Below are 14,689 nucleotides of genomic sequence, written 5' to 3'. Positions count from 1 at the left end.
ACTAAATGTAAACTGAGATACCACCTTTATTTTAAGTGGTAATGTATTATTAAATTCTGTTCGATTTTAATCGACAGAATTTATCTTCAATTTTTTGTATTTTGGTTTTCTTTGACATTGTAGCGACTGATTCAATCATTGTATACAATTTTATCACAATATTTCTCCTGTCAAAACTTCAACTAGCGTTCTAGGTATCCTAGGCCCATTCTATTTGCTGGCTACCCCTCAGTTGATATACATGAATTAGGTATGGCGGGGTCACGGGAGGTCAGCCGTCCCAATACCGCTAGCAGGCCCTATAAGGGACGACTAACAATCTATGTATACGTGTATGAAAAGCAGATAAACATGACAAAAGAGCATGTTAAAAACTTGAAAGGTTTTTGACAGATCAAATGGTCATATTGTTAAAAAAGTTAAGTCAATATATGACCATTATTGTACACTTTATTAGAACCACTGGGTTAAAGAAATATGTGACGTCCCACGGGTAAAGGTACCTTATGGCAGTTGGAGCTTACGCTATTATTAACGCCGCTCCAATATTATTGCGGCGCTATGCGACGTAAGCGCCTGCCGCCATAAGGTACCTTTTTCCATGGAACGTCACATATAAGATTATCAGTTATAATTTAAAATTTATTTTTATTGGATACTCTACAGTATCTTAGTTTTCTAATGATTCTTTGTCTTAGCTTATTTTCTTCTTTTTGACTCTTTGTCTTACATGTATTTGTGACTTCAATGTTAAGTTTATCATCAAACTGTAGGTTGAGGGAGTTCGGGAGACTTAACCAGGTGGGAGACTTAAACCATTGTATAAAGAAAAGTGTCAAAATCAAAATATTTATTTCTTAGCATGCATGTGTCATGTCCAGATAGATATCGTTAGGTGATATTGGAGTGCTGATAAATTAAATAATTAGATTTTGGCACTCTTTTTATTAAAATGGTTCAAGTCTCCCACCTGTTCAAGTCTCCCGGACTCCCCCTACTTTTTAACGTTTTTGGGCATTTTTCCTAAACTATTTAAACTTTTCCTTGCGACTCGCAAATGACTACAATTATATCTTTCTGTATTATTACTAACAAAAATTGCTTTTGATCAACCAAGTTTTTTTTTCAAATTTTTTGTGCCTGTTCTGGTTTTGTTTTATGTTTTTTTTAAACCTTTCTTCATGAGTCGCATCATTTCTATAATAATCATCATGCATCCGTGTCCGTTTGAAAATGCAATGATCATATTTCTTTTCTGGTTAACAAATTTTCACGTCAAGTTTTTTTTACCTTTTCTGGTAATTTTTCTTTATGACTTCATCATTGTTTCTATGTATATAATCATCACTTAGGTACCCCCGTAAATATTCTTTTATTTCTTGCCTTAAGTGCATGTGTTAGTGCTTTATCTATGTTAAGTACATCATTATTATAATCATTGACCTGTACTTTTGGTCAACCAATTTTATATCAACCTTTTTTTTATATAGTTACCTTCATGGTCATTTTTCCTCTACAACCTCTACTTTCCTTTGTTATTCGCGTTGTTTCTATATAATCATCACGCGGATGCGTCCGTTTTTCCCAGCGCAGTCATCGGGCAGCGTCGCAATGATTCTATTGATTTCCACCCCCCACCCCCACCCGCGGGGTGGTCCAGTATATATGTATACGTTTAAATAATTGACGGAGGGGGGCCGGAAAGAGCAATTATGTTGAGGTAGGCTGAAAACTATGTAATTTATCTCGCATGCGTTATTGATTTTGCGAATACATATTATTCACTGGTTAAAAGAGTATAACTAAGCTTGATACCTCTGAAGTTTCGAAGTTGTCTTTATCCTGTGAAAGACTGGCTAAAGTTGATCTTCTAGCTGCTCGATAATGTGTAAAAATCGTAGTATAAATCAGTGCTTTGAAGGAAGAAATAGAAGCTAAAAAGGATGCAGCTTTTAAAACGAAAGTTGTTCCGATTGTAAACAATTCGTTAACAGCTTGAGTGCATGTAAGTACCTAATGATTTTATTTAACAGGTTATTAGAAAAGGACCCCTTTAAGTGTATGAGGGTTAAAGATTTTTATTCAGAAAATAAAGTTTTATACTTAGCAACTTAGCACATATATGTCCAGAACTAGTCTTTGGTCTAGCACCTTGAGGTTACAGGCTCACTCTCATACTAATTTTAATGTCTAGGAGCGAGTTTTATTCAGCGGGTCGGACACGACCCCTTGTGCAGATATGGGTTAGGTATGTCCTATGTCCTTAGGAGAGACATCAACGTAATTGCTAAGTATGACCTAAAAATACAGGTGGACTATTATGACGATAGACAAACCATAGGTTTGGTTGCCTAAGTAGGTAAATGATAAATTTGAAATGCATTCGTATATTTATAAAAACGTAAGACGTAATAGATAATGAAAATTAGATTTAGTAAATTTTATTTGTATAACGACAGAGAAATGGATCAGTTTATTATCAAATAACCAGGCTGTAAAACCAAATTACAAAAAAAAACTTAAAGCAATTAATATCTTTTGCAAATACTTTTTAAAACGGTAACGCAGAGACAACCGAAACTTCTTCTTAATAAAAAAACTTCTCCGTAAAAAGGGATAATTATTAAAATATTTCCTAGCCTTTGTTCCTTTCCGTGGATTTTTCACCTTGGACTTTTCATTATGATATAAAGTTTCGGGAACTTTGAGCAAAGAGAAATTCTAGTCTCGTCGCTTTTTAACACGCCATTTTAAGCTGACCCTCGAATCTATACCAACTCAATCTAATCAGGGATCAATATAAACTGGTTATTTCGTTTGGTTGGTGATGTGAATGTATGGCCAGGTGCTCTTTTCTACTTCACTCATTATAAACGTCATATGTGTATACGATGTTAAAGGCGCTTAAGCCGTTTTGGGTAAAAGGCAGTTTTTCCATTGAGTTTTCTCGAACACTGGACAATTTTATGGACGTTATTGCTTTTCTTTGAATCCGCTTTATATTATAATATACTTTTTAATTTAATCTTAAGAATAGTTTAATGGCAAAATGGGGCACGTTTAAAATGTAAAACATCCATAGAGATGCTAGCGTTCATGAGCTACGATAACCACACACCAACAAGCGTGTCGTGCGCTTGCTAACGTGGTATGAAGCCTGTTATGAAATAGATAAAATAATCAAATATATTGACAAATATTAAACAAAGGAAAATGATGAGCAGAAAAGCATTATCAAATTAAATATTAACGTGAATTAAAAATAAAATAACCTTGTAATGGTTTTTTTCTTTAAATACCCAATTTAAACAAGCGCAAATTTTACAACAGTTTCCTGTTTGTCTTTATAAATTTCCCCAATTCAATGTTTGTATGAGTGCATCAACTATTTCATATAATTTTTATTCCATCCAGAGGACAACCGTACAGTCACCTGCTATAATATTGTACTTTTCGGAGGCCGCAAAAATACCTGACAGGCTTTTATGGTGCTACAAATAAAATGGAGTCAGATATTTTTGCGGCCTTCGTTGTATAACATGTTGTTGCAGGTGACTGTACAGTTTGTTCATAGAAATGTAACACGTTCTACTCACACTGTACTTACTAGTACAGTGTTAGTAGAACGTGGTACTCCAAAGAGTATTATTTTACTGGGAATATTTATAGGTTTTAACAGTAACTCAGGAGAACGTAACCATAGCAACGAGTGCCAAGATAAAATTGATCCACCCATATAAAACTTCTGTCTTATCCCGACTCTACATGACAATGGGACAAAGAAACAAAGAAAAACAAAGAAAGAGGCCTTTTTGCCGTAATTTATGTAAAAACGTTCGCAGAAGTTTCGTTTCTTTTTATGTCATTATTGTCATTAGGGTAATGCTTTCTTTGATTCTGTCGAGAAAGTTGTTTTAGTTTTGTTTAGGGATTTATATTTGAGTACCTATAACGGCTATAACATAAAGTTTATATAGTTGTCCTGATAGTATAGTAGTTGTATCTACAAACATATTACATACCTATCTACTGTGAATCTTTTGGTACCTATTTACCTATGATGTACTTTGCGTAAGGGCAAGTCAACAGATTTATTTAAAAAGACTAATATTAAAGAGTATTACTATCACATTAATAATTGGATTTCTGGTTAGTACACATATATATAAAAAAAACAACGGGTTGCACTCCGGGAGTGCCGGCAGAAGTGAAAACTCAATGACATTGCACAGCGCCGCTAAAGAAGTTTTCACTATGTATAACTGAGGTTAACGCCATCTAGCGTTATTTCGTCGCATTACTTGAAACCCCTAAGCACATCGCTGTTAGTACTCGAGTTATATTATACCAGTTAGAGGGAAACTCACTAGATGGCATTTAAATCAATAAAGAAAAACTCAATGACACGTGACGTCACGTCTTACGTCTTACCTACGCTCTCGCTAGTTTAATATTTTTTCCCCATCACAAAAAGTTAAAGAAGTTTTCACTTCAAAAACTATCAGTTGATTAAAAAATTCATAAATATACGTACTATTTAAATATATAAAAAAACAATCTAAATGTTTATACCTACATAACCTGATGCACGCCTTGGTAAGGGAAAGCGAGAAAATAGTCCAGCACCCAAACCTACCCGTCTATCAAGAGTTCCTACACCCACCAAAGCACCGCCTGAAATCTCGGAACCCACCATACGAAACAGCAAAAACCCTGCGGGAATGTGGGTTTAATATAAATGAAGAATGGAGAAAGGACTGGATGTCAGATCCGCCTAGACAGTCCCTATCGAACTTCGACCCTACAAAAAAGCCAGGATGTTTTTCGGCTGCCAGAAAGGAATGGTGCCAGATCAACCGACTTCGAACTGAGCATGGACGCTCGCTGTGCCGATTATATGTTCAAGTGCGGGTGGCGAGACTCGCCAGAGTGTGACTGCGGAGCTCCAAAGCAGACTATCCACCACATAACGGTCGACTGCCCTAAGAGAAAGTTTATTGGTAACCATGAAGACTTGCTCGCTCCTAGTGAAGACGCAGCCCTATGGGCCAAGACATTGGAAATAGTTCTTTAATTCTTTATTACTTTCTAATACTCTAAGCGACTCGAATCTTGCCATACGATTAAAAAAAAAATTTTTTTTTATGAACACAAAACAATATAAAATGCAACTTATTACTACTACATGTATTTTTTTAAAGGTACCAAAGACCGCGAGTACCTATTCTTTATTGGAAATGACGAAGGGTAGACGAATGGCGGAAAATTATAGAGCGGCGAAACAAAATGGCAAGTGTTGAAGTTTTTCATGCAATTTCAGATCGCTTACGTGGGGAATTGAACGTTATTTACTGAAGAGGGTGAATTTTAAATAACCTATACGTATGTACCTACATTTATGAAACTCCCGAGGATTTGTTGCTATTGAAAATTTAGATTTTTTTTTATGTTAAGACGCTGCTGATACTCAACTTTTTTTGTTTTTTTAACTGACTGCAAAAAACAATCATCTTTATTATCATTCTACTATAAAAAAATCTATACATAGTGGCTTTTTCATTGCTAGTTAGTTTATAATTTTCGAATAGAATGGACAACTGTTAAACCCATTTAAAACATCAATAGTAAGTACATTCTATTTTAATTAACAAACCTACACTTGCTTGAAAAACACTCAATTCTTCGCATGTGCAAACAAACAATTAACAAATTAGTACTTCCGGTTGAAAACAATATCGTCATGGCCGCAACATGGAATTAAAAAAGAAAAAAAAAGAGTCATTATCACTGGCAGCCAATAATCATCGCTTGGAAAGTATTCCGCATGCTTGCCTAGCGCAGGCGAATTGACCACTTCTCACTAACTACCTAATGTTTTATTGACACATAAGTAGTCATATGTTTAAGTAGAGTTTATTTGTATACTTATGCAATGAATTATAAACCAAGTGAATATTCAGTATATTAGTTACGTTTCCTGTTAAAAAAAGCAAAAGTTTATTATTATTATTCAAAACGAAATTAAATATTACCAGTCGATTTGTTATACTTCCTCGGATTAAATTATCTGCTTAAATAAAACCTGTTTAAAGGGTTTTTTCTTACTTCTTTACTTTATTGTTTTTAAATGCATATTGATCCCGTATATACTACATTATAGGTACATATTATATACTGATATGCTATTGACATGGACAATGGAGACCGTGGAAAAAATGTAAATTAAAAATAGTAAACTGTACAAGTAGGCCTCAAGGTTTCTTTTACATAAAAGTAAAAATTACACTAGCCTACATTGAAATTTGACAGCGCATCTTAATTGGTTATTTAAGCGTACAAAGTTCTCGGTAAGCGTTGGTAATCAACAGCTATGGTTGTTTTAATTGCTGGCTGCCAACTTGTCTGTGACTTCGGAACGTGCGAAAAAACGTGTAGAAAAAAGTATGAGTGTTCGATATTTGAAATAATTAAACAGTTTGGTTTTAAATTTGGAACAGTTTAAAACGTTTTTGTTAAGCGTATTGACATTTCTGTTTGTTATTCATAAACGTTTTGACATTTCTGTTAGTTAGAAAGAGACAAAATTTAACATTGATTTGTAAGAAGTTGCTAAGTTTTATTATTGTGGGGTTACAACCTTTTGGTCAATAAGATGCTTCTATAATAAATATGCATTAATGCCATTAACAAATCATTTTATTGACAAGGTAGCTCTGAAATATCTAAGTGGAGAAGTGTTCAAAATGATCTGAACATAACTTTATCGCCAAGAGAATAAGAACTTGTAACGATCATTTGGAAAACCTCGCCCACTTAGCTACTTCTGTTGCTGATTCTGACTGCACTTATACCAAAACTTATAACCATATCCTAACATAATTAATGCATTGTTGGTAAATTTAAATCCCACCTAACTAACATTTAATAATCACAAATCAAAAACTACACGCAAACCAAATGAACGAACGCTAAAAATTCCCACATAAAATAAATGGTTGAATTCATAATGTGCATACAAATAGACGGGCGGCCGCCATTGGTTACTTGAACGTGGAAAAACACGTGAATTTTTTTTCTAAACCACGTAGAATGTACGTTGCGTCGCGAGGCGCGCTGCGATTGGCCGCCCGCCGCTCGGCCGCCGGTCATTGGACAATTTTTTCCCGCTTTTCACGTATACGCCGCGTTTTTTTACTCGAATCGGTGGCCAATCGGGCGCTGTTTAGTTTTTAATTATAAAAGTTGCTCTAAGCGGCCAGTATTTTAGTTATCGAATGCACGTTTAAATTTAGAACGTTGTCTGTTGCGTTTCGTTTTACGATGCCAGCGTCCGTTATAGATTTTCAAATGTAAGTATAAAAGCATGAGTTTCCTCACAGTAGAATTGTAATGAAGGCTTGATATAATTATGCATTAGGGATATGATGTGATGTACTCGTAGGTAATGAATGATTACATGCAAGCTCTTTCATGGTTTAAAGCCTTAGCATTAAGAAAAATGACAAAGCGTGTTACCGTTGGTATTTTCATAATGATATCTAATTTTAGTTTTCTTGACAGTCAGTGTATGTACAATAATTTGTCATGTTATAGGTATTGTAAATTTATGTATATGTATTTCAAATTTGAAACAGCTGTTATTTTGTTCTTTAACCAATTGCCTTTTATAATCCTTCAACCTGATTTGCTGGACCTGGTAGTTGGAACTGAAGCTCTACTGCTGGCATTGGTTAAACTAATCTGTATGAAGCCTGGTGGGCTGCTTGAACTGCCTATCGCAGTGCTCGCACTTGTAAGGCTTCTCTCCAGTGTGGACGACCCTGATGTACGGGACCTGATTGTTTGAGCTGAAGCTTTCAGGCACTGCTGGTTAACTACTAACCTGTATGAAGCCTAGTGTGCTGCTGCACATGGCTGAGCTGCTTGAACCGCCTGTCGCAGTACGAACACTTGTACGGCTTCTCCCCTGTGTGGACCCTGATGTGCTGGACCAGCTGGTGGTTGGAGCTGAAGCTCTTGAGGCACTGCTGGCATTGGTGCGGCTTCACTTCCCCGCCCAGGCCCCGCTGGAGCTCGCGCGCGTGCATTTGCATTGCGTTCTTGTGCATGAAGATCTGGAACAATAGTTTGAAGCTGTAAATTAACCGTTATTATTATCTTATCTTCTAGGGAATCTAGGGTATAACCAGGTAGCCAGGTAATCAGGTAGAAACCATTTCGATCCATGATCTTTTTATGTATTTGCCCTAAATTTGCATCAAGCTGTCCATACTGTAAGGTTGTCTTCTTATTTCCACCACTTTTTGTGATGTTGGTGATAAATAAAGGGGCAAAGGCTGTCTATAGTTTTTCAACGTAAATATGCAGTAACCATACCTACGATATTAGACACCTTTACAAAGGGAACGGCAGGGTTGTTTATTAAATTTTTAGTGGTAATGTCTTTGTTAAAGATTTAGATTTTTAACTACCTATCCCTGACTTTTGAAATAAAATATTTTTTTTCGCATGAATTAAAATAATATTTAATTGTTTTGAAAGAGTTCGTTTCATACAATAATGGAGGATTAACAATTTATAGCATAATTTGTTTATAATTTCCATATTCAGGAAAGTTCAAGAGGAAGAATAGAGAGTGCATGATAGTATTTATTGGTAGTATTTATATCGTCATAGGTTTTAGGTGACATTTTTCCGTATAATATACCTAAACTTTCAAAAGTTTTATTTAGTTTTAAATTTTTAGTAGTAGTTTATGTGACTGCCACATAATGAAAGGCATTAAAAAAGGAGATGAAATCGAGTTTTATAAAAACATTACACGAGTGTAAATACTGAAATAATTAAAACTAAAAAACGTAGGTAACCTTCGGGAATGTTTATGTCATGTTTTCAGGTTTTTTAATTCATAAAACACGAATGTTTGCAACAAAACACAAGAAGATAAGTAAATATTAGTATTAAAAGTGTACATTAAGTTCAACGTACATTTGTGCAACCAGCTATAAAACCGTTATAAAACCTTAGCGTTTTCTAAGCACAGCACAAAGCGTTGCATGACGCAACTACGATAAATAATATTAAGTCCCTATAATTCCGTTTATCTGACTTAGCGCTGGAAAGCAATTTCTTTGAGCTAAATTATAGGACGGCGCGTGAAACTTAACGCCGTCTGTATATATGTAACGTACACGTACTTACACAGCGTTGTTTGCATGTGTGTGTAATGTATGAGGTTTTTGTGAAAAGGTCGTAAGTCACATGCTATTTTTATTAGTGTTCAACGAAGTTTCGGTTTCGGTTTCGGCATAAAAATCATATTTCTGCCGAAGTTTCGATTTCGGCCGAAACTAGAGCAAAACTGAACGTTCGGTTTCGGTCTTGATTTCGGTAAAAGATTCGGTTTTAGTCGGACAAAATTTTTTATAAATTTACGGCGTCATGTTATGTAAAGTTGATGGAAGTAATAAGTGTTTTAAAATCTTATTATAATCGAATAAAGTTTAGACAATTATTACATACATTACATTATGTAGCTTTATGTAGTTTTTAATTTTAGTTTATAATTTTTTGTTTACATTACATGTACATGTATTACAGGTATGACAGAAAGCTTTAAGACATTTATTAAATTACCAACTAGGGAATAACCCTCACTAAATAAATCGTAATTACGTAAGGAATTCATTTAAGAGGCGCAAACATACTGCTCGCCATTAGAATTAGTTAAAGAAGACGCCTACAGCCAATTAGCCATTCAAATATTGCATAAAGGTACTTAAGAATTTGGGACGAGTACCGCCGGGCCGGGTCGGGTGGCCCAGAGGTCCAGGGGAGAGCCGAGTAAGTGAAACGCCGGCTCTTTATACGACATCTTTTTCAATTTTATTGTATAACCCTTTACAAACCTACAAAAAAGCAGTAAGTGAGCGAACTGTGTCAAAGTTTAGTCGATACTGTTGTCATGTATAGTTATCTCGCGAATCTGGCTTGCTTTATATGCATGTATATTTATTGAAAACCCTTCGCGGTGCGATTGCAAAGAAACTGCTTCGAGCACGCGATACACTTCGGACCATTATGACGGTGCGCTTATATTATTTATTTTTTAGGGGTCTTTAACGTGGAATCGATGTTTTTGGACACAGGAAAAGAGACCAAAATAAAGAAAATAAACGAATGGTAATAATCGTGTGTAAAAGTATAAAAGGAAAAAAACTGAATAAAATCTTTAATTAGCTTGGAATTTATCATCGGATGGTTGTGAATATGATTTAAGATTAAAAGGCAACCCTAGTTTGACCAATAGAAATTATATTATAAAAGGTATTAAGTCCAGCGTTTGCTTTACGATATCCTATATTTTGTGCAATTAAATAGAAAATCTGCAAAATTTACAAAAAAATTAATAGTGAAAGTTAGATAGAAAGGCTAGATTTACAATGGCATATAAGTATCAATAATAATTAAGTCTTACACATTTAATAACATTAGGTTAATTGTAAATCTCTATTAGGTACACATAGAAAGATAAAAGTCGAAAAACTGAAGATAAACAAGTCGATTACATGAATGATTATATGTATACATAAAAATTTGTAACTAATTATTAAGGCATTAAAAGAAATGCTTTCTAATATTCTAATCTTGACATTAATAATATTTACCTCTGGTAATATCTGCATATGGCGAAACGCTTCAAAGTCCAACATTATGGCTGATTTTCGTAACTATCCAGACAAATTTAGAAAAAACATGAAACGTGTTGTCTTCCGTAACACTGAATTAATTATGACAATTCTAAAACGGAACGTGAGAAGGAAAATGTAATTAAAACCAATGGCTACGAAAAAATAATTTTATTCAAATTATCTCAGTTTAACAGACAAAACAGGAAAATATTTTACATCCAATTAATGAATATTAGTTTCAACTTTTAACATTTTTGTTTTGGTTTTATCTCGAAGTTTTTTCGTTTACCGGTTACGAAATTCTAGGAATGGGAATGGGATGAAATAAAACGCGGAAAAAACAGTAGGAGTTACGGCAAACTATTCAGACTGAAAAGCATGTTAAAGAAACAATACGTAAACACGGTAAAAGTTTTTGAAAAAAATTATATGTCATTTATGCAATATAATATAATACACCAAATTGTGTTCTGATATCCCAGATACATATAAAATTATAGTTTAATACTACTCGTACATAGATCCACCACAGTCATTCTGTTTTGTTACCATTTATTAAATAACAACAGACTTGTCGGAAAATTTTAAGCGATAAACTGTCACTTTAGTGGGTTCCTAACTGGGATATAAAAATAAGGTTTAGATGCAGGAGCTTGCAGTCTGATTATTCAGACCTATTTTGCAATAAGATTGACTTCAACACATAGATGTTGCATTTCACACCTATTACTGTTAATCTTTTCTTGGCCCGAGAGGTGGCCGGTAGACAATTTCTTTTAGCATTCAGTTCGCCTTTTGTACACCTCAAACTATGCACTAAAGTTTATATAAAATGAATTAGGTGTACCGATTAAATTGTCCGGCAGTGCAGCCCTTGCACGCGTGTTAGAAAGTGGATCCGCCGTCGGTATCACGCAACGAAGAAATTGTAAAGAATTTATGCTTTGATACGATATGATAGAGGTTCAATTCCCTAGTGAGGCACGGTGATTTATCGCTAAATGTTGGGAAAATAGTTTTTTGTAATGAGAGTAGGAAGAATGTTTTTAACGATGATTTTTCAGGTAGTAATAAGTCGACATTGCTTACAATGTTTGTGTAAAAGTCTAGTGTGACTACGCAACTTGTGAAACTTCAAACACTTTTTCAATTGAATTGCCATGAGTTTTAAATATGTCTATTTAATTTATGCGCATGTACTTTTTGTAAATATTGATATATCTTATTTACATATAATGGTGAGTGGTATTTACAACTATGTACAATATAAAACCAAGTCGAATAGACAATAAATGAAAAATGTATTCAATTAATAAAATAGTACTTACATAACATCTTATAATAATGTAACTACATCACTTTAAAACCAAATTCCCCGTCCATAAGAATGTCGATGTCAATTTTTTGACGTCACAACTTTTTCCGACAAAAATGACATCGTAAAACACGACGTCCCTAATGAATGCTAAGTGACTGAAGCCTTAAAAAAAAGATTGACCAATATACCATGACCCGTCTATTCTTAGCCAATATACGTAATAGGGGTTTCAACTTATACTGGACCATTGCTACATTGAGACTTGTCTACTATAAGTTGATCCCTGCATTGGTAGTGATTAAAGGTGATCGGGGGTCAGCCATTTTTGGCAATGTGGTTAGAGTTGTGAATAACTGTGAAAAATCTCCCGTCGGGAATGAGGAGTAAAAAAGTGTGTACGTCAATGTGGCAGTGCCAGTTTTATTTTATATGTATAGGTTTTCTGTTTCAAAAACTTTTTTAGTTTCTTATAGATACAATGGAAATAATTTGTAATATACATAGTTATATTTTTTACACATATGGAGAGTGATATTATGATGATGATGATGAACAAATATGTTTTCAGGCTATATTTCCATGACTAAAAAATAAAAGTTTCGCTATTGGATCAAGTTTGTTAAGTAGCGAGCCACGTAGGTACGTCATCATCATATATGACTCTCGCACAATATCAATAAGGAAACTAGATTTTTTCTCAAGCAAAGACTCCTGTATTTTGTACTAAAACTCATCCTGTTATAAACAAATAATTATCACATTATTTTGGCAAATCCACAAACCCACATAGTTAATTATCAAACAAAACTATGTCCAAGCTAATTATTTACTAATATGCAGTAGCTAAACTTATTTGTGTTTAGCGATGGCATTACCGTTGGGATGTTTACCCATTGCCTATTACACGCGTGTATGCGCGTTAATTTACTATTAGTAATTAATGATTAGATATGCCTGTATTTTAAATTATTATTGTATAGCAGATGTATGCTGTATTTGATATTATTTAAACAATACTCGAGAGTAAAAATATGATGTTGTACAAGTGTGTATAAAAATGCTTAATACTTACAAATTTTGAGTGAATTACGAATGATTTCATTATAGTGTGCATCTATATTAAATACCTAAAATATTGGCAATTAGAGAAACTCATTTTTGGGTGTTTTGTGCAAGCCATTATTATAATTATGTAAAAAGATAAAAATTTTAATTTATTAATAATTATTATTAAAAGATAAACAGGAATATAAAACTAAAACTAACTACAACTAAAATAACTAAAGCTAAAAATTAAAAATACCTATCAAAAAAGATAAATGTTTATAAAGTGGAGTTTTTATTAAAACACAAAACATTTATTTCAAATTAAGTCAATCTGCTCTTTATTGGAGGCAAAAATGTCGATAAATATACTTTTTTGCAATCATGTCAAAATAAAATATCAAGCTGGTCCTACCATCTTAACGGAGCCCCTCGGACACCCCCTTAGAACGTAATTGAGGCCATAAAAAATGGAGGTTTCCATAAAAAAGGAGTGAAATACACCCGCCGCGCAAATTGTCCCGTATTATGGCCTATTAAGATATATTACTTAAGCCTTTGCTTTTAACTAGATTTTTACTGTTTCCGAACGTGATTTCTGTTATAATTTTCCGGTTTTTTAAGTACGTGTTTATTTATATCATTCTACACTAAAAATATGTACAGTCAAGTGTAAAAAAAATGGTTGCTCACATCACACTCAAAATATATCCCAATATATTATATTTTTACACTTGACTGTACTTACCTAATATTTACTCTTTTTGCAAATAAATTATTGTTTGTTTGTTTTTTTCTATGATTTGTGTACAAGAAGTGACAACCCTACAATAATATAGGGTATTTTCCTACTAGTCAAATCAGTTACTTTTTTAGAACTGTCAAAACGATTTGCTAATATGGAATTTATATGAAACATTACATCGTGACGTCACGGTCAACTCGCCTACTTTTTATACTTCTATCCGATTTATTAAATAGAACTTGTGTTTAAAATAACTCCTATCTGTGTTTTTCTAACAATTATCTGGTGCTTTATTTCATGCATGGTGTAAAATAATTTATTTTAAATACAGTATAATACCCTATTGTTAATGCAAAAGTAGCTGTCTGTTAGTCTGTTATCTTTACGCTACAACCGCTGTACTGATTTAGATAATATATATTTGGATAGTTTGGACCGAGATGCGTGGAAGAAAGAGAGGGAGGCCTTTGCCTAGCACACACAACAGGCGTTATTCGCCGTTTCGTTATTTATTATAAAAAAAAATGGATAGTTCATCATGAAAAGCATCATCATCATACAACACAGACGTAGTCGCGGGTAGAAGATAATGTAGTATGTACTTACCTACGAATAAAATCTACAAAAATAAAAAATTCAAAGTATGTACAGTCGACGCAAAAGATATGTTTACACTTTTGCACCTTACTCGTTTGTAATAAGGCGAAAAGTGTAAACATATCTTTGACGTCGACCGTACCTATTTATAACTAAACGCATGAATTCAGTTTTTTATTTATTTTAATACATACAATGACATGCAATTACCTTAAATAGAAGGAAGGAATTATGCCTTTTAATTATTTTGCGGTTTTTCTTCGGTTAAAACTACATAATTTATATTTAGACATA

The 14,689-nt window shown here is 33.7% G+C and overlaps 1 protein-coding gene across 12 annotated transcripts in view; it reads right to left on the bottom strand.

Annotated features, from left to right (window-relative positions):
* Positions 1–14,689, bottom strand: part of LOC134801561 (zinc finger protein 184-like) — a 128,003-nt gene that overhangs the window by 28,802 nt on the left and 84,512 nt on the right. For all 12 annotated transcript variants that reach the window (XM_063774167.1, XM_063774161.1, XM_063774169.1 and 9 more), the window contains one exon: positions 7,883–8,114. In XM_063774167.1, coding sequence (XP_063630237.1) covers positions 7,883–8,114 — 232 coding nt within the window. The remainder of the gene's footprint in view (positions 1–7,882; positions 8,115–14,689) is intronic.

The sequence above is a fragment of the Cydia splendana genome, chromosome 22 (assembly GCF_910591565.1).
Source record: "Cydia splendana chromosome 22, ilCydSple1.2, whole genome shotgun sequence".
NCBI classification, from domain to species: domain Eukaryota; kingdom Metazoa; phylum Arthropoda; class Insecta; order Lepidoptera; family Tortricidae; genus Cydia; species Cydia splendana.
This window is presented reverse-complemented; position numbering and strand designations above follow the sequence as displayed.